General features: G+C 42.2%; 1 protein-coding gene across 3 annotated transcripts in view; it reads left to right on the plus strand.

Moving 5' to 3' along the window:
• Positions 1–443: 443 nt before the first annotated feature.
• SIDT2 (SID1 transmembrane family member 2) overlaps positions 444–21,707 on the plus strand; it is a 53,268-nt gene continuing 32,004 nt past the window's right edge. For 2 of the 3 annotated variants that reach the window (XM_075839811.1, XM_075839812.1), the window contains exons 1-7: positions 447–864; positions 5,057–5,357; positions 16,860–16,981; positions 17,176–17,340; positions 17,429–17,474; positions 20,303–20,404; positions 21,493–21,576. In XM_075839811.1, coding sequence (XP_075695926.1) covers positions 5,184–5,357; positions 16,860–16,981; positions 17,176–17,340; positions 17,429–17,474; positions 20,303–20,404; positions 21,493–21,576 — 693 coding nt within the window. In that variant the 5' untranslated portion in view covers positions 447–864; positions 5,057–5,183. Of the gene's footprint in view, positions 865–5,056; positions 5,358–16,859; positions 16,982–17,175; positions 17,341–17,428; positions 17,475–20,302; positions 20,405–21,492; positions 21,577–21,707 lie in introns of all 3 variants that reach the window. The other variant, XM_075839813.1, reaches the window with a different exon arrangement.

Consider the following 21,707-nt stretch of genomic DNA (forward strand, 5'->3'; position numbering starts at 1 on the left):
AATGTATTACCATACAGGAGTATACTAATACAGTAGAACTATATAATAAAGTTGTTAAAAAGTTATCCCTTAAAAATGTAACAAAAAAATAATAAAGAAAAAAAAGTCATTATTTAGTATAGAATATAATTTATTGCCCATACATTACATAAAAACAAAAAAATTCAGGGGCTGGAAAACAGATTCTTTTTTTCAGCTTGAAAACAGCTCCGTATTTTACAGCCGTTTTTGGTTTGCTGTGTGAACATACCCTAAACATTTAGCTGGTCATGAAGGGGTTAAGATGTATATCCAACAATCAAATAAGTGGCTGTTTCTACAATGTTTCCGCTAAATGTGTCGGTGTCTTTGTGGGAGGAGTTATATTTTAGCATATGAGGAAGGTCTGAATCTGGCTCTATCAGTCACAACAGAAAACCGCCAAACAGTGACGTCATTCATACACATGGACCATACTCTGCACCACTGATGCTCCCAAACACTGACCGTGCCCTCCCGTTTATTACATCTTGTGGGGCAGGAGATTATCATGTAATTATCTCATACAGAGCAGCCCCTTATATATGCCCTGGGGGCTCCACTCTTAGGTCACGTTACTTAGTCCCCCTCCTCACACACACACAGACCTCCAGCAGCTTCTCATGTGACCGTCTCAGGCTCAGAGGCGGCGTGACGTCATCCCAGGCCCGCCCCCGTGTTGTTCAGTTCTTCCGGCTCCGCACAGCCGGTGTCTGCTAGACAGTTGTGGGGACAGCGGAGCACGGAGACCAGAAGAAGAGGGGCCGGTGTGCCGGTATCGCGCTGGAGGGACGGATGGGAGGTGGACGGGAAGGACGAGCGCGGCGGAGACATAGCAGGAAGGCTGTGAGTGTGTTATGACAGTGCCGCTGTATATAGTGTGTATAGGACGGATATGTACGGGCATTGTTGTCACCGGTGACGGGCACAGAGCTCTGCTTCATGCTTGTGTAGTAACAGCTGCTGTGCCATCTGCTCTGTGCTTGTTTACAGCTTCTACTGAAGAACACGGCACGGTTCACACATAGCGGTTTTCTTATGGTGCCCATAATGTGTAGATCTGCTGAAGTCATTACAGGTTCTGTGTCCTGTCCTGTGATCCTGACCTGTAATAAGTGATCGGCTCAATGGAGTTATGGCAGTGATTTATTGTGTTACAAAGGACGCTACGACCTGCCCTGTAATTAATTATTGGGACATATCTGTACATCCGGCCTGTAGCGACCCACAGAAACCTCAACGAGAAGCTTTCCAGCTAAAGCGGCCAGTTATCGGTTGACATTTTAGGCGCAAACGTAATTGCACATCGATGACACCAAAAATCTGACACGTTGGATATTTCCATTTATTGCTTGGACTTGCTAGCTAAAAATTAACGGAGAACCGTGTGTCCTCAACGAATGTGTTTGTGTGTAATGTTGGGTGTCTGTGGCATCCGTGCCCACCTCCTGCCATGTTCTGCTGGCAGTGTCCTACTCCACGTTTACTTCATAACCTTTTATTATTGATGTCGGTCATTTTAGTTATATCCTGCACATGGTCTTTTTTAGGCTACAACTGGACGGGGACTTTTGCCATGGTAGCCCCAGCAACGCAAGACTAAGTGATGCCACCGTAACGGAGGGGCAACCTTCAATGTTTTGGGCTGTCCCTCTAATCACTATTCCTGGAACTTTCCCGCTGTTGGATTCCCTTCTATAGTCATATCAGGTGTATAGAGATCGCGGTATAAATGCATTTAAGTAAGGCCCCATGCACACGACCGTAAAAACTCCCGTAATTACGAGCCCATAGACTTCTATTGGCCACGAGTACCTCCCCGTGTGCTTACGGGAAGGTGCCCGTGCCGTTGAAAAAGATAGAATATGTCCTATTTCAGGCCGTAATTACGGCACGGGCTGCCCATAGAAGTCTATGGGGCTCCCGTAATTACAGGTGACTACGTGTGTGCACCCGTAATTACGGGAGCGTTGCTAGGTGACCTCAGTAAATAGTCACTGTCCAGGGTGCTGAAAGAGTTAAACGATCGGCAGTAACTCTTTCAGCACCAGGGACAGTGGCTACCGATCAGAATATAGATAAAGCTGTAAAAAAAAAAAAAAAAAGACGTTCATACTTACCGAGAACTTCCTGCTTCTTCCTCCAGTCCGGCCTCCCGGGGTGACGTTTCAGCCCATGTGACCGCTGCAGCCAATCACAGGTCAATCACAGGCTGCAGCGGTCACATGGACTGACGCGTCATCCAGGGAGGTCGGACTGGATGTCAGGAGAGGGACACGTCACCAAGACAACGGCCGGGTAAGTATGAATTTCTTTTACTTTTATTACGGAAAGGGTTGTCCCTTCTCTCTATCCTGCACTGATAGAGAGAAGGGGCTGCCGATTAGTGCAGTGCAATTTTGCAGCCAAAAACGTGCCCGTAAATACGGGTAGAATACGGGTGACACGGGTCCGTAAATACTTATTTACGGGTGGACAAAAATACGGTCGTGTGCATGAGGCCTTAGAGTTTGGCTCTGGCATCACATGGCGGACACTTTTATGACTTTGCTTACACCTTTTTATACAGTCGTTCCTGATGCCAGCAGAACAAATCTCCCTTGTGCTTGTCCAGGCTGAGCTCTTATCTTGACTGCTTGTTTGTACAGATACATTGTAACAAACCCTGCAACATCCGCACCCCGGTGCAATTACATTCATGAGAAAGCAACCATTTAAGGTCTCTTGCACACGACCGTTGTGCCACTCGGGCCGTTTTTGACGCAGCTGAGTGGCACCTGATAGTCTTCACGGACCCATTCACTTTAGCGGGTGAATCGGGTCCGTGAAAAATGTTCAGAGTCTACGATCCGAGGAAAGATTGAACATGTCCTATTTTTCCTCGGATCACTGAGGGGACGGCACACTCGGTCGTGTGCATGAGTCGTAAGGGTTTTACCACAGAGGACATTAACTACAGTATAGGTGATAAATGTATGATCGCTGGGACCCCATCAAGCACTAGGACGAGGTCCCGTGTCCCCCAATCCTCCACACAGCATGAGCGCGGGGAAGTGTAGTTTGAATGGAGCGGCAGTTGAGCAGGTGCGCTGCAGCTTTATTCAAATTCTATGGGCGAGATGGAAACCGCGATCGATGTACTCGTCTCTCTCAGTCCTATAGACTTTGAATTCAAACTTAACCGCTGTTCCATTAAAACTCCCCCTTTCCTGCTAGGAACCAGGGACCCCGTACCCGTTCAGGACCACCGCAGGTTTGATGCAGATATTTATGTTCCATACATCTAAATGGGGATGTTTTCCTGCAGCATGTGCATGGATTTCTGCAAAGGCGAATGGGACAGTTTCTGTAATTCCTGCAACAAATCTACAGGGTGTGAATATATTCTTATGGATCCTTAGGGTATGTTCACACGGCCTATTTACGGACGTAAATCGGGCGTTTTTGCCCCGAATTACGCCCGAAAATAGCGCTGACAAACATCTGCCCATTGAAAGCAATGGGCAGACGTTTGTCTGTTCACACGAGGCGTATATTTACGCGCCGCTGTCAAATGACGGCGCGTAAATAGACGCCCGCGTAGAAGAAGTGACCTGTCACTTCTTTGGCCGTAATTGGAGCCGCTATTCATTGACTCCAATGAATAGCAGCGCTAATTACGGCCGTAATGGACGCGGCGTTCAAGCGCCTGCACATGCCGGTACGGCTGAAATTACGGGGATGTTTTCAGGCTGAAACATCCCCGTAATTTCAGCCGTTACGGACCCCCGCCGTGTGAACATACCCTAAGACCAAGCCAGTAAAAGGCCCAACCAGTAAAAAAAAAGTGCCAACGCGTGCACGGTCTTTCTCCATTGAAATGGATGTGTTAAAGAAACCGGATCAAGTGGACATTTTATCCCACTAGGACAAAAACTTCACTTGACTCAAATATTGTTAACACAAATGAAGTATATGTACCGTCAATATTTTAAGCGATAACTATTCATTTATAATCCTAAACCGGAAACTGCAATGCAATATTCAGAGTGTGAAATGCATCTTTGCTGAACCGATCTCTCCACATGAATTCTGCAAGATATGTAGGAAGCAAATCACGAAGAACACCCCTTTTCGTCTTGATACGAGCCTTACATTTATTCCAGTAAGACTCTATATGTTGCATTTGGGCACCAGTTGGAGAAACAAATTGAAAATTGGGATCGCTGTGATTGATACGTTCGTGACTCAAATTCAGTGCCGGTTGAATATTGCTGTAGGCGGCCCAGGAATCACTGTGCACCGTCGAACCTTGGCGCGCCACACGTCGAATAATAGGAAGAAGGGTTTCAGCACCACCATCAGGGACAACTTCCATATACCCAATATCTGGCGTTGTTGCCATATCTACAATCCCAAAGACTCATATTTCACGATCCGGGGTATGACCCCTAACCCGTTTTTCCCCAAGCACAATGTAAAAAAGAAACAAAATTCGTATCGCCGTGTCCGGAAAAGTCTGAACTATTACAATATACCATTATTTAACTCGCACGGTGAACGGCATAGAAAAAAAAAATTAAAACACCAGAATCGTTGTTTTTTTGGTCACCGTAGTGTTAAAAAAATTAAATAAAAAGTGATCAAAAAAAATCTGATGTACCAATAAAAACTACAGCTCGTCCCGCAAAATATAAGCCCTCACACCGCAGAATCCACGGAAAAATAAAAGTTATAGCTCTCAAAATTTGGTGAAACAGAACAATTTTTTTTTCTTTGTAAGGGTCAGTTCACACATAGCGTAGATGCTGCGGTTTAAAAACGAAAACGTAAAAACAAAAATTTTTTAAAGGGTTAATTTAGTAGAATACTTTTTGTTTTTAAAAATTCTCCAGTATGATGTATGTAAATGGTTACATGGCGTGGGATAAAGTCTTGTCTGTGGCTCGTCTTGTAGAACGTCTCCCGCTGAGTGTCTGGATGTCTGTGTGTGATCTGTCAGTGTGTAGGATCTTGTATGATTATATATCTTCTTTTCCTGTACATGTGTATTATACAGGGTATCGGCTGGTGACTCAGACATGCAGTCCTCTGATTGCCTAAGGTGTGGTGTGAAGTTCTGCTGATGTTGGAAGCCGCACAGGTCGGCAGGGACTCTGCACTCCTCCACAGCTTGCTCCTGGAAAATGTTTGCCATTGGCTTCCTCCTTCTTCTCCTATGGACTGTAGAGGGGCTTCAAGACTCTCCATCCAAAGAAATCCATCAGAAGATTGCAGATTTTAATCAGGATTATAATGACACTATCAATAGTGAGATCCAGAATATATATGCCTTCAATCACACCATGCTAAGGAATAAGGTAAGATCAACCAGGGAAAACGACTTATAAATAGTGCAGAAGTCCGCTTGTGTCACCACCATTGCATATTCATTGACAAAATGCCCAATTCATGGCTTTAGTACAGTCAGCACCTGCCTGGCATTAATGTATGCATAATGGTGATGATTACAAGTTATCAATAATCACATCTAGGAAGGATGGCAGGGTGCGGGAGGATGGCGCGTGATGACTTTGGTGTTCTGGCTGGTACTTATGATGAATATTGACCGTAAGATGGTCTTGCGTATGAGTAGTTAACCACTTACACTCTATGCGGATGTGTTTCTTTAGACAAGACACTGTGAACTGCAGATGTTTGAGGACTTTGTGCATGTGATGTATCCATCCATCTACTCTATATGGCCTAGGCATATGACACAACATCTCTGCAGAATTGTGGTCTCAAGATTACACGTGACTTACACGTGACTTGCCAAAAGTTTTAGTTTAACATGTGAAAAGTAAAGAAACACTTAAATTATTTTGTGATTGGGCTATTCCACAAAAATGCCAAGAGGATTTGAAATGTTTTGTTTTTTTACCACATACCATTTATAAGTGGCTTCTAATTCTCTACATGGGGCCCCGTGTTAGGATTTGCTGCTGATACCTTCAAGTGATGATCCACAATGGCTCTATAGTCCGCCAATGTAAAATCAAGAATCTCTTATTTTTTTCAGTACGTTTAGGTGATGTCTAATAAAATCTCTTCTTTCTATCAGTCAGCAAGCTACTGTTGATGGATCTTTTATTCTTAGTATCTGTTTATTTAATTTGAGCACTTAGGGGAAGATGCCTCTTCGCCCCCCCCCCCCCCCCCATCGGACATAAAATTAAAAAAATTACTCACCTCACCGCTCCACTTCTTCTATTCGTATCACTTCAGGCTCTCACGGCAGGCCAAGACACATACAAGGTCATGACGCCAAGCATATGCGACACAGCACTCAACGGCCAACGTGCGTCTGTTTCTGTCATTCCCATTGATTTTGAATGGAGCTGCAGTGGCCACCGCTCCATTTAAAATGCGGCTGTTTTTTTTATTTTATTTTTTTAACATGGGAGTCTATGGCCAACAAGTGACACCCATCAGAGGTATTCGTCACAGCCATCCAGTAAAAAAAGTATACTTTTTTTACATTTTTTTTTTTTTTAATATGGATAACGGATGCCATTCATTAGAGGAATCCATTGGAAATATACTTTTTTTTTTTTTTTTTTTTACCATGTTTGTTTAACATATTACGCCATAGATCTTTGGGTATGTCCGGTTTGGCGATAAGTTAAGAGAGGACACCTCTATATTTAGAAAAAAAATAAAGCCACAGTAAGATCTGTCAACCACTGCTAATCTACTTGCTGATGGTCTTCAGGTATGAACAGATAGATGAGGCTACAAAATGGTGAAAACTGCGTTCTTGAAAAATACTGTTTCTGATGCCAGGACGATCCCCCTGATCTATAAAGTTTTTCACCTCCTTAGCTAAACTTATCCAATCACGATCCATATCCTAGAAGAAAGCCAATTTTCACCTTGACTTGAATGGAGTGGCGGTCGAGCAGGGGCCTGCCACTCTATTCAATGTCTGCTACACTTATGGAAACAGCCTAGTACTGTACTTGGCTGTTTCAGTCAGTCCTGTAGGCTTTTAATAAAGCAACAGTATGCATGCTTGACCACCCCTCCATTCAAGATCCTGTTCACGGCGGTCGAGCCGTGAGGAGGAAAAAGAGGGTTCGGTATCCCCGCTCGATCAGTGGGGTCCCCACTCATCAGACAATATATCTATCCTGCGAGAGGTGGAATGGTTGTAACTTGGTAGTGTTTTGAGGTCCACTTGGTTCTCCGGCAAAGTCTGTTTTAGAAGAAAGCTGATGTGATGGGAATCTATTGCAGATACTATTTCAGATTTATTTTTGAAATGATCACATGGTTAATCTGCAGCTTCTAAAAAGGCCTCCTTTAATCATTTCACTAACTTCAATAGGTTTCTTCCTCTTTGCTTTTAGCTAGTATACCGTGTAAGTGGTGAGACTTGCTACTGTTAGTTGTTTTTTGTTCAACAGGCCTTGCAGAACATTTCCGCTGCACAGGCAACTAAGGCGATGTTCACATCTGCATCAGGGCTCCGTTCCGACGTTCCGTCAGAGGTTTCCTTTTCCATCACCATTGATTTCAATGGTGACGGATCTGGTGCCGATGGTTTCAGTTTGTCTCTGTTGTGCAAGAGTTCCGTCGTTTTGATGGGATGAATAGCGTAGTTTATTTTGATTGCTGCCTTCTTAAGTCAGACAAAGGCGATGTAAATGTTTGAAAGTGTTTTTTTTTCTTTCAAATAAAAATGTGTCTTAGTGTGTGTTAATTCTTTTTACTTTTTAAGATACAGCTGCTCTGTAATATCTATACAGAGAATGTGTCTCTGACACACAGGATCCTCCTGTAAATGATCACATCTAAGTTCCTAACTTAGATGTGATGGTTTACAGGTGGATCCTGCGTGAGACCCGCCGTCACTGAACCCGTCAGGTCTGCGGGACTGACTGATTCAGTAAATAGCACTAGATACAGTCACTCTGTTTAGAGAATACAGAGCAGCTGTATCTTAAAAAGTAACAATTTTTAATAAAATGTATTTATGAAGTTCATTAACACACAGTAATACAAATTTTTATTAGAAAAACAAAAACCAAAAAACCCCATTTACGTAGCCTTTTAAGCTCTGTGTACAGCTACGTTAAGCGTGTACATCTGGAAAGCTCCCGATCTATACGTGCTAAACACTTCCATATGGCTCAGTTAGCACGACGAAGGCCAAAAGTCTTTTTGTCCTTCGTTGGGCTGGTATACATTTATTTTTTTTTCTTTTCTTTAGGCTGTAATAATGTAGTAGGCTATGCTTTTCCATCCTGACAGCTTCCGCAAAAAAAATAAACTTTTTTTTAACATAGGAGTCAATGAGTGACGTATACATCATGGGCTTTTTAATAACCTTTTATGATGTATAAGTTATACGGATACCATTATAGTCTATAAGTGACGTATATGCTAAACAGATACCGAACAGTAGCATCTGTCACCCATAGACTATAGTAGTATCCATTTAACATGTACGTCATAACAGGGTCATGACATATACGTTTAATGTATACCAACAAACTGTATGGTGAGGGATCCTCCTGTTAAGGCGTCCATCACAGCCTATGTTTAATGTATACGTCGGGAGCTTTTTCAGGCGTAACGTGAAACGTATCAGAAAAAATATGTTGTACACAGAGCCTGATATGTTTTGAAGTGTCTTTCAATATTCGCTTGCTTGGCGAAAGCGATGTTAGTCTTGCACAATAAACGCACTGTTTTACTATTCACTTTAGTAACAAAACAATCCTGTTCCCTTTGACTATGAAAATACGTTTTTGGTTTCTTAGCAGTAGCCGTTTTTATTTAACAGCCTTTTAGAAAACTAGTCAAACTAGAAAGCCACAAACTGTACTAAAAGCAATGTACCTAATTACGGCAGAACCGCTGTCATTCACTTACTATGGGACTGGCGGAAATAGCCGAGCACAGCGCTCCAGTTTCTCAGTCAGTCCTATATAAAGTGAATGGAGCCCAGGCCACGCATGCGCACTACAGCTCTTTTCACACAGGGGGCCCGGAGACCCGCGTACTCCGTATCGCTGGGGGTCCCAACGGTCAGACTCCCAGCGATCAGACAATTATCACCTTTCCTGTGGATAGGTGACAAAGGGGTTTCCCCATGAACAACATTTAAGTTGAAAAAAACCTACTGAGCATTTATTGAAATCTTCTCACGGACATAAAACTCTTTCTTTTTTTTAAAAGAACAATCGTGCGCAATAAACTATTCTTCTAATGTGCTCCCTTATTGCGACACCTTTATGTATCTTTCTTTGATACATTGCTATAAAACTTTTTATAATATAAAAGCCTGCAGTGCCGGCCGAAAAAAGGGATTTATTGAACTGCATTAACTGGACATGGTTTTTTTTGTTTTACTTTTTATATAAAACAAAAAAGCTTGGAATGTAAGAAAAAAAAAATTCCGGACAGTGCAGCCCAGCCCCCTCCTGCGGACCGCGCACCACCTGCTTCTTCGTAGTATCTGTTTTATTTTATTCAATAGAATATGCTCTTCTTCTTCTTTTTTTTTTTTCCCGGTGTAAACAGTAAATAAAAAATACTTTACCAATTGTGGCGTAAGGGAGCATGGGAGTGAAGCGTACTGACACTAGAGCGGGGGGTGCTCGCCTCCTCCCAAGCTCCTTTGCGCCACAATTGGTAAAGTATGTTTTATTTATTGTTTACACCGGAAAAAAGAGAGAAATTAATACTACTGATTCCCAATAGACCCCATTGACTTTAGGCTATGTTCACACAGAGTATTTTGCAGGCAGAATTTCTGCCTCAAAATTCAGTTTAGAAGTTTGAGGCAGATTTTCCTCCGCCTGCACGCCGCGAAAATCTTCGCAGTGTTTTTCGCCCGCGACCATTGGGTGCCGCAAAATACGCTTTCTCTGCCTCCCATTGAGGTCAGAGGCGGAAACGCCCGAAGATAGGGCATGTCGCTTCTTTCTCCCGCGAGCCGGTTTTACTGCTCGCGGGAGAAAACCGCCCCCGCCTCCCATTGAAATCGACGGGAGCCATTTTCGGGCAGTTTTTGATAGGCTTTTTGGCGCGGTTTCCGCGTCAAAAAACTAGTCAAAAAACTCAGTGCGAACTTAGCCTTAACGTGGTTTGTCGTGGGTCTGGTATTTGTGATGGGAAGAATAGCCCTGTAGACTGCACTATTGTTGTTGTCAAAAATACTGTAAAGGGCGACGGAAATTCCAGTGGAACTTCTTAAAGCAAATGAGAAGAGGGTCTTACAATGACACTTAATAGCCAGTGACGGCAGTCACACTCTGGTCCTGGTGCTTGAAGGCCTCCACAGAATACCCCATTTACATGCGTTGCCAGTGGAATGCTTGTGAATTCTGTCCAGATTTAGTCAAGGAAACCTGACAGAATCTACAACGTGTGAACACAGCCTTACAGGTCTTGCATTGGCTCACTTCTGTTAATAGCAGCTTGACAGAGAAAATCAATTAATGTTTATAGGTTATTAAAGGAAATGCCCTTTTAAATGTTCTGGCATTGTCCGTATACAGTAGACATCATTTTGGAAAATGTAGTTGATGTGATTTGTTTTTAGAAACTGAAATTCTGATCCGTGTAATGCAAGAGATTGCACCATGGATTAAGCCTCTGGGATTAGAGTACAAATATGTATTTCTGTAGATTAATAATTGGCGGAGAAATAGGATGTTCTTTTTGTGTATTAATCGTAAACAGTTTTGACTAAAATGTCATTTGGTTTACCTTGCATGCCACATCATTAGCCTTTTTTTTTTGGGATATTTGTCAGGGAGTTTCTTTTTAGTATCTTAAGGCCCTATTACACGGGCCAGTGGTCGGGGAAACGAGCGTTCATAGGAACACTCATTCCTGATCACTGCCCTGCGTAATCATCGCAATGACCAGCTGATGAACGACCAAATGCTCGTTCATCGGCTGATGATCTTGTTTACGCAGCCAATAAAATGGTCACTAGTTGGTGGCACATCTCCCTGTGTAAACATTCACTCCTCCCCATACATAACCGATCATTGCTCCTTGTGAAAGGAGCAAACGAGCGCCGATCAATGAGCTGTCTCATCTGGCCGTGTAAAAGGATCCTTTGGCGTTATTCACACTTGCATCTTAAGTCTCCGTAATCTAAGTAAATAAAATGGAAAGCACTTCATAGGGCAATATTTAAAAACAATGCCAGACAATCCCCTAAGTGGCCATAGCCGCACTCACCCGAGTTGGGCAACGGACAGGCACATTTCTGGGATGCACGTGTAGATGTAATATCGGCCCTCCGCTTAGTATGGCTGCTGCTTGACCTGCAGACCTGTAGTCCGAGACCAGTGCAATAAACTAGCAAAATAAAGAAACCATGCAGGATCCAATGAGAACGCGTAATACGTGGAATTACTGCTTTTTTAGTATTTACGAGTTTGACCCTTCCACTCTCCTTTAAATACATTGGTGGCGCCCATTGGATCCTGATTTTTTTTTTTTTTCTTGTTGGCATAATCTAAGTTGGTCCTGATATAACCAATTTATTTCTATGGAGCTTTTCACACATCAGCACTTCTCTATGTCCACATTTCTACATATATTCCGTATTTGATGCCGTATGTTGGCCATATTCTCCCATAGCAATCAAAGGAGCCTGAAAAATATGGATCCATGTTTTACAACATATGTGAAAATAGATTTTCGCGGCGTTTTTCTATAGAGTCAATGACAAACGGCTCCAAAAACGTCCCAAGAAGTGACCTGCATTTCTTTTTCGCGGCCGTTTTTAAAAAAAAACAGCCTGTGGGAACAGAACGCAGTTTTTCCCATTGAAATCAATGGGCAGATGTTTGGAGGCGTTCTGCTTCCGATGTTTCGGGCGTTTACATGCCGAAAAACGGCCGAAAATAGGCCGTGTGAACATACCCTAAAAGTTTCCATTATATATTTTGTGATTTTTAGGTTTTGCAATACGGATGCAAAATACTGATCAAATCTGTGTGTGAAAGTGGCCTAATAGCAAGTAGACACTAGGACTATACTGTACGTGGATGATATGGAGAACAGCGGCGTCAGATTTTTAATTTCTTTCCCCAGAAATAGTTCTGCCATAAGCCGCTCGTCTCGGAGGGGATTTCCAGTTACACGCAGTGTATTGTTTCATGTCTGTCCAGGACACAAATAATGTTATGGCTTCCTTTTTATGTGTTTACTCAGGTCTTTTATTTCTTTGGTTGATGTTTTGCCCTTAATACAACATAGAACCAGGTTTGCTAGTAAAAAAACAAACAAACCCTGTTACTAAAATACATAATCTAATATTTAACAAATATAAACTCCGTGGATGTAGAAGGAAGCAGAAATGGCTTTTCTGTAAATGGTTTGTTTAAGATTGGCGCATAGGGAGAGCAGTAGAAGAGAATGCGACCGCATAACCATGCATCTTCATATGGCAGTTAAAGGGAAAGTGATGACGTATCGCTAGGATATGCCGTCGCTTTTATAAACGGTGGCGGCCTGACCGCTGGAACCGCCACTGATCCTGAGAATGAAGGGGGCCGCATCGCTGGTTTAGCACTGCGGCCCTTTACAGTTTTTCTCTTCACAACAATTCCACAACTCACTTGTATTGAGTTGTGTTGCAGTTTCCTCCAGAGCAGGTAAACCTGGCAGTATTCCATTTCTTATCTGTGATGAGGGGGACCCCTTTAATGTATATTTTTAGCCCGTTCTGCAGTTACAATCTCCATGGACACTGTAAAGACTGGAATGATTGGCTCTCACCCAGCATCTGTTGTCGAAGACCGAGATAAAAAGAATATTAAGGCTCCAGGCACACGATGCGGTTTTGCCGCGCATATATGCACGAGGCAAATTCGTAGCGTAATACAGTCCCAGCAGAGTCCATGAGATCAAAGGAAATCTCATGTACACATTGCAATATTTTTTGGGACGGAAATTGACCAGCGGTGCGGATTTTAAAATCTGCAGCATGTCCATTTATCTTGCGTTTCCGCTTGCGAATTCTATCTTCCTAGTGCAGAGGAAAATCTCACCAAACCCCGCAGAATGAAAACGTGCAGATTTACGCATCAAAACGCAAAAATCTTACCAAAAAAGGCACGATTAGGTACGGTTTTCATCTGCAAATTTTCTGTGTATTGCTGCAGTTATGGTGCGTATTTTCTGCAGCAAAATACACAACGTGTACATGAAGCTTAAAGGGTATGTGCACACACACTAATTACGTCCGTAATTGACGGACGTATTTCGGCCGCAAGTCCCGGACCGAACACAGTGCAGGGAGCCGGGCTCCTAGCATCAAAGTTATGTACGATGCTAGGAGTCCCTGCCTCTCTGCAGGACAACTGTCCCGTACTGAAAACATGATTACAGTACGGGACAGTTGTCCTGCAGAGAGGCAGGGACTCCTAGCATCGTACATAAGTATGATGCTAGGAGCCCGGCTCCCTGCACTGTGTTCGGTCCGGGACTTGCGGCCGAAATACGTCCGTCAATTACGGACGTAATTAGTGTGTGTGCACATACCCTAAGTCTTAATACAAGAAGACATAGCTTTCCAATTATTTTATTTATTTTCATTTTTACCAGGGAAATACTTAGAGAATCTGTCACTTGTTTAGAAATGCCCAATCTCCTAGCTAATCTAATTTTCACTGATAATATTAGTGAAAATTGTGTCCTAATACGTTATGAGCTTTTTTTCTAATATGCTAATGAGCCTAAACTTGCCAAATGGGTGTTAACACCAGTGATTCTCCTGAGGTGGAGCTTCCTCACAGCCTCTGACGCTGTCCTATCAGCATGAAGCTGCTTCACACAGTGTGAGAAACTGAGACTGGAGGAAAGGGGGAATCGCTTCAAATAGCCATATCTCCGGATGTGGACCACCTAGAACAGCGGTTCTGGTGGCATATGAAAGACGATCTATTGCAGTTCTATCTGTGAAACAACCGGCGGTATCACCAGTTGAAAACACAGCCGGGAATAAAAGCTGTATAATATCTGATCACGCTGTGTTGCTGGGCAGGGAAGAGGGAGGAGCTGTATGATGATTGGACAGCGTCATACAGAAAACATTACACCGCCCAGAGTGAAAAGAGAGTAACCGCCTATTTGGCAAGTATAGCCAAATGATTATATTTAGAAAAATTCTCATAACTTTGAAAATAATAAACCATTTTGATAAAAACAAAACGCTAGTTCTCAGCATTATAGCGCCTATTAGATTAGTTAGGGGTAGGGAATTAATAAACTAGTGACAGATCTTCTTTAATTGGCTTTCTAGTGATTAAAAAATAACATTGTGCCAAAATAATACAGTTCTTAATATACTTACCTAGAATTCTTCACTGCTGTCCGAGACCCCTGCTGCCTCTGCTTACATAACGGCTGATGACATGGGGACGACACATGATCAGGCCTGCTGTAGTGACATCACTATGGTCGATGCAGAGGCCCGTAAGTGGTTATCGCGCAGGTGTGTAAACCGATGTGGCAGGAAATTTTTTTTAAGACTAAAAATGTGTATCATAGTGACGACCTTCACTGCAAGACATAAGCGTTTTCTTTTTTGAAAACACAGATACAGTGTGCACCCTGAGCAGTACGATCATACAATCTATGTGCTGCATGACATATGTTTGTAGCACCCAGGGTTTCTGATGGGGTGTTTCCGAAAAACTATGGTTCAGCATCAAAGCTGTACAGAAAGGAAGAAACTCGGCTGCCACAGCATTATGGTCAGATCTACCTCCTCATCAATAGTTAGAAAATTACACCGAGTCTAGGTGATCTTCCCATATCCTCTACAGCAGTGGCCTGTAAAACTACAACACTCAGCATGTCCTGACAACCACAGGCTTTACAGTATCACCCTAGAGTGATACTTTTCTATATTTTCTAGCTGCTCTACAAAGAACATGTTTGGCATAGGTCATTGGCAGTGAAAGACATTCTGGCTCTGTTGTTGCTTGAGATCATGCGTTCTGCGTATTCAAACAATCTTAAACAAAGTTTACCTGGTTCTAGCAGTGTGAAGTCTTTGGATTAAAACCTGCTGCAAGGGAAACGGTGAACAGGTTGGCACTGTAGCATTAGGTGGGTATACAGAGGCAGATTTCTGCACATAACGGGTGCCGATCGACGATCTAATGAGTGATCGGTGCTGGTTAACGAGATGTGCCGCCAACGATGATGATTTGGCAGGTTGCATAAAGGATGTGATCAGCCGACGAATTCGTGTTTTCTCGTTTGTCAATTGATCGCTGTCCTGGGGCAATAATCTGGACAAGCGTTTATTAAGCATTTGGAAATTTACACAGAATTAATAATTGCTTGCGTAATAAAAAATCAAGAAATTATTCCTCATCATAGGGGAACTGGCTAATATGGTTTCTACACATTGTCTAGGATAACTGAGGTGTTTCTCTGGGCAGTAGTGCAAGCCGGGGCCACAATACCGGTCTACCGTCCTTCTCCTAGAAGATGGTGACCTTTTCGTCAAATATCGTGGTTGTTATACCAGGAAAATACGTGTTACCTGACTGTATAAACCTCCACCAGTCAGTAAAGGAAAGGCAGATTAGACATGTCACTATACCGTAATATCCGTATGTGAGTCTAGACATGGACTGCACATCCACTTGTAGTACATTGATCTATAGCTACTAGGCAAAAATGTATAAACCTGTTCTTTGTTCACATGTTGTGGTACTGTGTGGTTGTGTCTGTCGCTGTGGTGCTGCACTTGTGGGAGGACGTGGCTCAGAGCCAAGGAGGCTTGGCGCGGCCTGACCGCATGTGTGATTTTGGGCCTCTGGGTTGCTCCCTCTGCAGGAGCGGTGCTGCAGTGGCAGCGACCACAATACGGTGCTGCAACCAGTAGAGTAGGGACCCACTTTTTGAGAGTTTGCCGTGAAGTGGCAAGTGGGCTTATACAATTTGATCAAAATGTTAATAAAGAACCTCGTTCATGTTTATAAATTATGCCTAGCCGCTATAGATCAATGTATTACAAGTGGATGTGCGGTCCATGTCTAGTCTCACATACTGATATCACTATACCGTAAGATGTCTCCCTGACACATACCTGTATGATGAAAATCTTCACATGAGACCCCCCCCCCCCCAATCCTTCCCATTTTCTGTGAAAACTTGGATTAGATCAGAGTCTATTTTCCAAAACCGGCTGGAAGAAATAGAATAGCTTTGTAAAATATCCGTAGGGACATAGCACTATTTTCATTTCTCTGTCTAAAACATATGGAATCTGCATCAAATTAGAGCCATACGGAGGTACAGTAAGGTCCCAGAGGTGCCTGTGGGTACTTTATTACATCTCCCTACAATCTAGAGGTTTTACGTAGCGGTGAGATGGCAGTGTGGCTGACCCCCTAAAGCTAACCATCGATGGTTGTCCAGCCTGACTGCTTCCCCTTCTTTTACAGATAAAACATGGATGTCTTGTGCTCTTATTTCCAATAAGATTTGGTTGCCTGTGGCTGCAGGAACAGAAGTGTTGGTTTACGTAGCCTAGTAATATACATATTCCATCCATTGATCATCCTTATTGACAAAAGTATACGTTACGTACCCGGGTCATCAGAAAGGGCTCTTCTATTTTAAAATCCACAATTTGTAGAACTGCACCTCTGAATACCATTTAACATTTGTAGCATATATCCACATATCTTGAATATATAAGGTATGATTGTTCATTATTATACTAATGTATACATTTTTATATTTCATTCTACATTTTATTCATTCGTTCTGTATAGCTCTCACATGACCTCATGCTATGATGGTGCTTATCTGTGTTTTATGTTAAGACTGAAGGAGTCCGAGTGTCCGTTAAAGTCCTGTCTGATCAGAGAGGGCCACCTCTGCTCTTTGTTGTCCGGCAGAAGGAGGCTGTGGTGTCTTTCCAAGTACCGCTTACCCTCAGGGGTTTGTAAGTATCCACCATTCTTTTGATAATCGGGTTGGCTAGTATATTTACCACATACAATATAAATTGGCACTGTATTGTTTGATGTCCTCCATTGTGCCATAAAATCTTGGCTTTAAACATATCTCTGTTTTTTCTTTTGCATTGATGCCGGTATGTCAGGAATTCATCTTTAGAAACGTTCCTACTTTCCTCAGGTACCTGCGTAATTACCAATATCAGGATGTCGGACGCACACTGTGCCAGCCACCTACTCGAGCCGAGTCGAAGACCGAGTCCTTCTTTGTGGATGTTTCTACCTTGTCAGAGAAGAATGCTACCTACTTCTTGCGCGTCACGCATGTCGACAGCTTTGTGTTGCGGTGAGGTACCATGTCCTGCAGAACTTTCCAGCTCATAGATAGCATTTGTATCAAAGTGAATTTCATGAGTTTTTTTTTATCTTTGTAGGACAAAAGAACGGTTCAGTTTTAATGCAACTCCTGCTCAGCCTCAGGTATAATGTGTAAGGGGTGACAAGTCTATGTTTTTATGAGGGGGGCAATGAGGTTTATGTGTGAGATTACGCTTGTCTACGTTTGGTGTATGGTGTTTTTGTACTTTTTTTAAAGGGGTTATCCGGAATCTAAGGATTTAGCTTTAGGATAGCCCATCAATATTAGATCGATCAGGGTCCAGCTCTCATCACCCCAGCCAATCGGCTGTTTGAGGTGGCCTTGTGCGAGTTCTACAGTCTCTTTTTATATTTTTTTCATTGGGTTTCAGGCTGTTCATACTTGCACCCGCTGTTACTTTTGTAGCCGCTGGGCATGGTTCTTCAGCATTGTCCCATTCAAGTAAATCGCCATCAATTCTTAAATCCTGGATAATCCCTTTAACGACCTACCAGAAGAAAGGCATCAGTTATATGCTGAGATATTTGAAGCCTATATCCCGAGGCTACACGATGGAAAGATTATGATGACAACATGTCCACCTCAGGCTTTGGGCCTGTAACTTCATATCTCATCATTGAGAATATTAAAAACCACTATCACATTTTTAATGTACAGTAAAGTTTCTTTTTTATTTTCCACGTTTCCTCTGGTAAGTCGCCTTTATGACAATAACTTTAGACTACTTTTATTTTTAATATTTTTACATGTAATGACATTCCCAATGGAAATATAAGTTCTTTTTACCTTGAGTGTCGACCAACATTTATGTTTAAGCAATTTTTTTTAAAAGGTTATTCTCCATCTTCCCACTTTTGTAGAGTTTTAGGATTACTTTAACCTATTTATTGGGGACTAACATCAGCCCAACAATATGCCCAACAGTCTAAAAAAAAAAAGGGGTTGTCAGAACTGGAAAACACTTTGTAGTACACCAACATATTGAAATTATATTTATTCATTAACAAGTTAAGTCATTTGGATCTTTTTTTCTCCCCAAACCTGAACTACATCCCCTACATGTAAGTAAAACAAATATGCGCTGTTTGGTTATAGGGATTGTCCTATCAGGGAAGATGTAGTATGACATGGTGCCCATTGGAATGGAAATGACTGATATGGCTGTGCCCAGTCTTACATAGCAGGTGCCGAACTTTGCAACATCTCTCCGCCCTGACTGATAGAGGGAGGTCCCCCTTAATACCCACATAGAAAGCTGCTGTCCCATTTCGCCCCCTTCGTTTTTAAATTGTTATTCGGAATATAACCAAGCCGGACATGCCACCATATTAGAATTAGAGAATGACACAATTAAAGGTTTACCCAAATTATCCTCTCAGATTCTAGTCTTAACTTTTTTTTCCAATAAAGGCTACACAATGAAAGTTTTGATGTAATTAAGCAATAAAGTTACCATCAATGAATAGTGAAATCTCCAAACTCAAAGCCAAAGGTGCTTGATTCTTAATAGAGTGCTCCTAGCGCCCTTTATACTGGGGGGAGGTAATGGCTCCCAACCAATGCTGTCTGCTGATAATGGGAAGATAGTAATATGGGTTAATTCTGATCCCCATATGGGCACTTTGGATTGGGACTGACTGCGAGACCGTCATTTGAATAAATATTCCAGAAGTGAACTTTATCATAATAAAAGGTATAGTAAAACTTCCAGATTACTGTGTAAGGTTGATGACTGTGTCTGATGCCATGGACAGCTACTTTAGCTTCGCTCTTGATATCTTGATGCTGGCGTTTGACTCTCCTGTTAGTTTTCAGCTAATGACTGCACAGGTTTAGATCATAGATTCATACAGTATCTAGGACTTTGCTCTCTAAATGTAGGGTTCTTTGTGTAAGGACTTTGTAAAGGGTTCCAGTTCATCACTATAATGTATAATAAATCATTTATTACTAATTTGTCACCAGGACACAACAGGGCAGGTAACAGATACTGCTATTACTGAGGCACACTGGACGTGCAATCACTCGTTAGACAATTATAAGGGTTCAGCCGGCTTTAACCCTCTGCAGTCATTTCTGGAACCGTCTGCACCAGAGCCAGTAGTGATCGGACTGACTGATCTCAACTGTGGACAAACCTTTTTCAGCACTCCAGCAAATATATGGCATTGCTTTTGGTGATCTCGGGTTGTGTGGTTGCTCACCATAGAAACCCAATATGTGAAGCTCTAAAGAAACAATTCTTTATTCTTTTAGAGACCGTTTGGAATTTGATAATAGGTATTGCAACCATTTTTGCATACACGTTTGAGACTTCTTCCTTATTTATTATGCTATTAATGCTTCTTCGTGGTAACCGCATTTACCATTGATCAGGGCAACTCTAGGACAGTGCCACATTGAAAGTTTACAATTACGGGGTTTTCTGGGATGTTATGTTGACGGTCTATCATTAGGACAACCTCTGTGAACCCACTGATCAACAGTATGAAGTGGCAGCGGCTATCTCTGGAGTGCCACAGCCCTATACTTCAGGTACCAAGCACAGCCACACTTGTATAAACGTTCCCATGCCAAGTACTGCTGTTAAGAAGCCGCAGAGCTCCAGCAAGACCTGCTGCCCCTTCGTTCTAATGATCTGTTGGGACACGTTTTGTGGCCGATACTAAATATAGTCAATCACTGTAAATTTCTGGGGAAAACCCTTTGAAATTCTAGTCTATTAGATGCTTCATCATAATATTGTTACTGGACGGTATTTCTTTTATCTATGTGAAAAATGTGTCACGTACAATCCCGTATCTTTAACATATGCAAGTCTGTGAGCTATAAGAGCATGTTGGCACAGCATGCGAGTCTTATGCCACAAGCTCATTTATTTCAGAATTGCATTCTGTGTGTTATACCATTTTCTTATTGTCTTTTGCAGTATTTTAAGTATGTTTTTCCACCGGAAGTGGACTCTGTGATTGTTAAAGTCACTTCTCCTTCTGCATTTCCTTGCTCTGTCATGTCAATACAAGATATCCAGGTATGTACCCTCAAATAGTATCACAAATTGGTTTTGCTGATGTTACTGCACCAATGTTTATACGTTTTCTCAAATGTATACTAGGATATTGCTAAATGAGTCATTTTTAAGTGAATATCGAGATATAATTAAAAATGAGACTTTACCTTTCGTTGACAGGCGGGGTTACAAAAATTTCCGATTCATCGTTATCTGAAATTTTCCCCCGCCATATTGCTGAAGATGAGGATGTTTTAACATCTAAGGCTTAGTTCACATCTGTGTCAGGGTCCCGTTCTGGCGTTCCGTCGGAACTTCCCGTCAGAACTGAACCCTGACTGAAACAAACGAAAACCATAGGTTTCTGTTTGCATCACCATGGATTTCAATGGTGACCGATCCGGTGCAAATGGTTTCCATTTGTCACCGTTGTGCAAGGGTTCCGTCATTTTGACGGAATCAATACCGTATTCTACTGTGCTATTCATTCCGTCAAAACGACGGAACCTTATACAACTGAGACAAACTGAAACCATTTGCACCGGATCCGTCACCATTGAAATCAATGGTGATGCAAACGGAAACTGACGGAATGCCAGAACGTAGCCCTGACGCAGAGGAGAACAAATACGTAAAGGGATACTTCTGGTATATTTAGGCATTTCAAGAGTACATTGAAAAGAGTGCATAGGTAAAGCTTTACTTTGAAGTAAAACATCTGACATGTCTTCAGTAATGTTCCCTTGGAGCTCAGCAATCCGGTAAGAATTCAGTTTGGTCTGGCTAATGTAGACCGTAATCCACATACAGCAAACTGACTGGAGAGTAGTACTTCACTGACCATGATCTCCACAAGTGACGTCATGTCATCCTCTGGAAGCTATATGACTGTATGCCCACTACGAGAACTGGGATTCACAAGGGTTAGGGCAAAATCCATGTGAGTATCTGATTTATTTGCTTTCGAATGTGTGACCTTCACTCAAGATTAGGAAAAAGCTGTATGTTTTTTTTAAGGGCTTAATTATGATTATTATTATTGTTTGCAAAGTTGGTCAATAAGTTTCAATGTGGCCGGTGATTTTATATTCTCCTTTTTTATATTTCAGTGCCCAGTATACGACCTTGATAATAATGTTGCTTTTATTGGCATGTATCAAACAATGACCAAGCAAGCTGCTATTACAGTTCAGGTAAATGTTCTATCCTGCTATATCTATTAGAGGGACACAGAATTAATCCTTATAATTAAATGGTCTGTCTCACCAGGACAACCTTTCCGTTTCCTCTGCTAGGGACCCATTTCTATTAGCCGCTAAATATA

This window comes from Rhinoderma darwinii, chromosome 10, assembly GCF_050947455.1.
Source record: "Rhinoderma darwinii isolate aRhiDar2 chromosome 10, aRhiDar2.hap1, whole genome shotgun sequence".
Classification (NCBI taxonomy): Eukaryota; Metazoa; Chordata; class Amphibia; order Anura; family Rhinodermatidae; genus Rhinoderma; species Rhinoderma darwinii.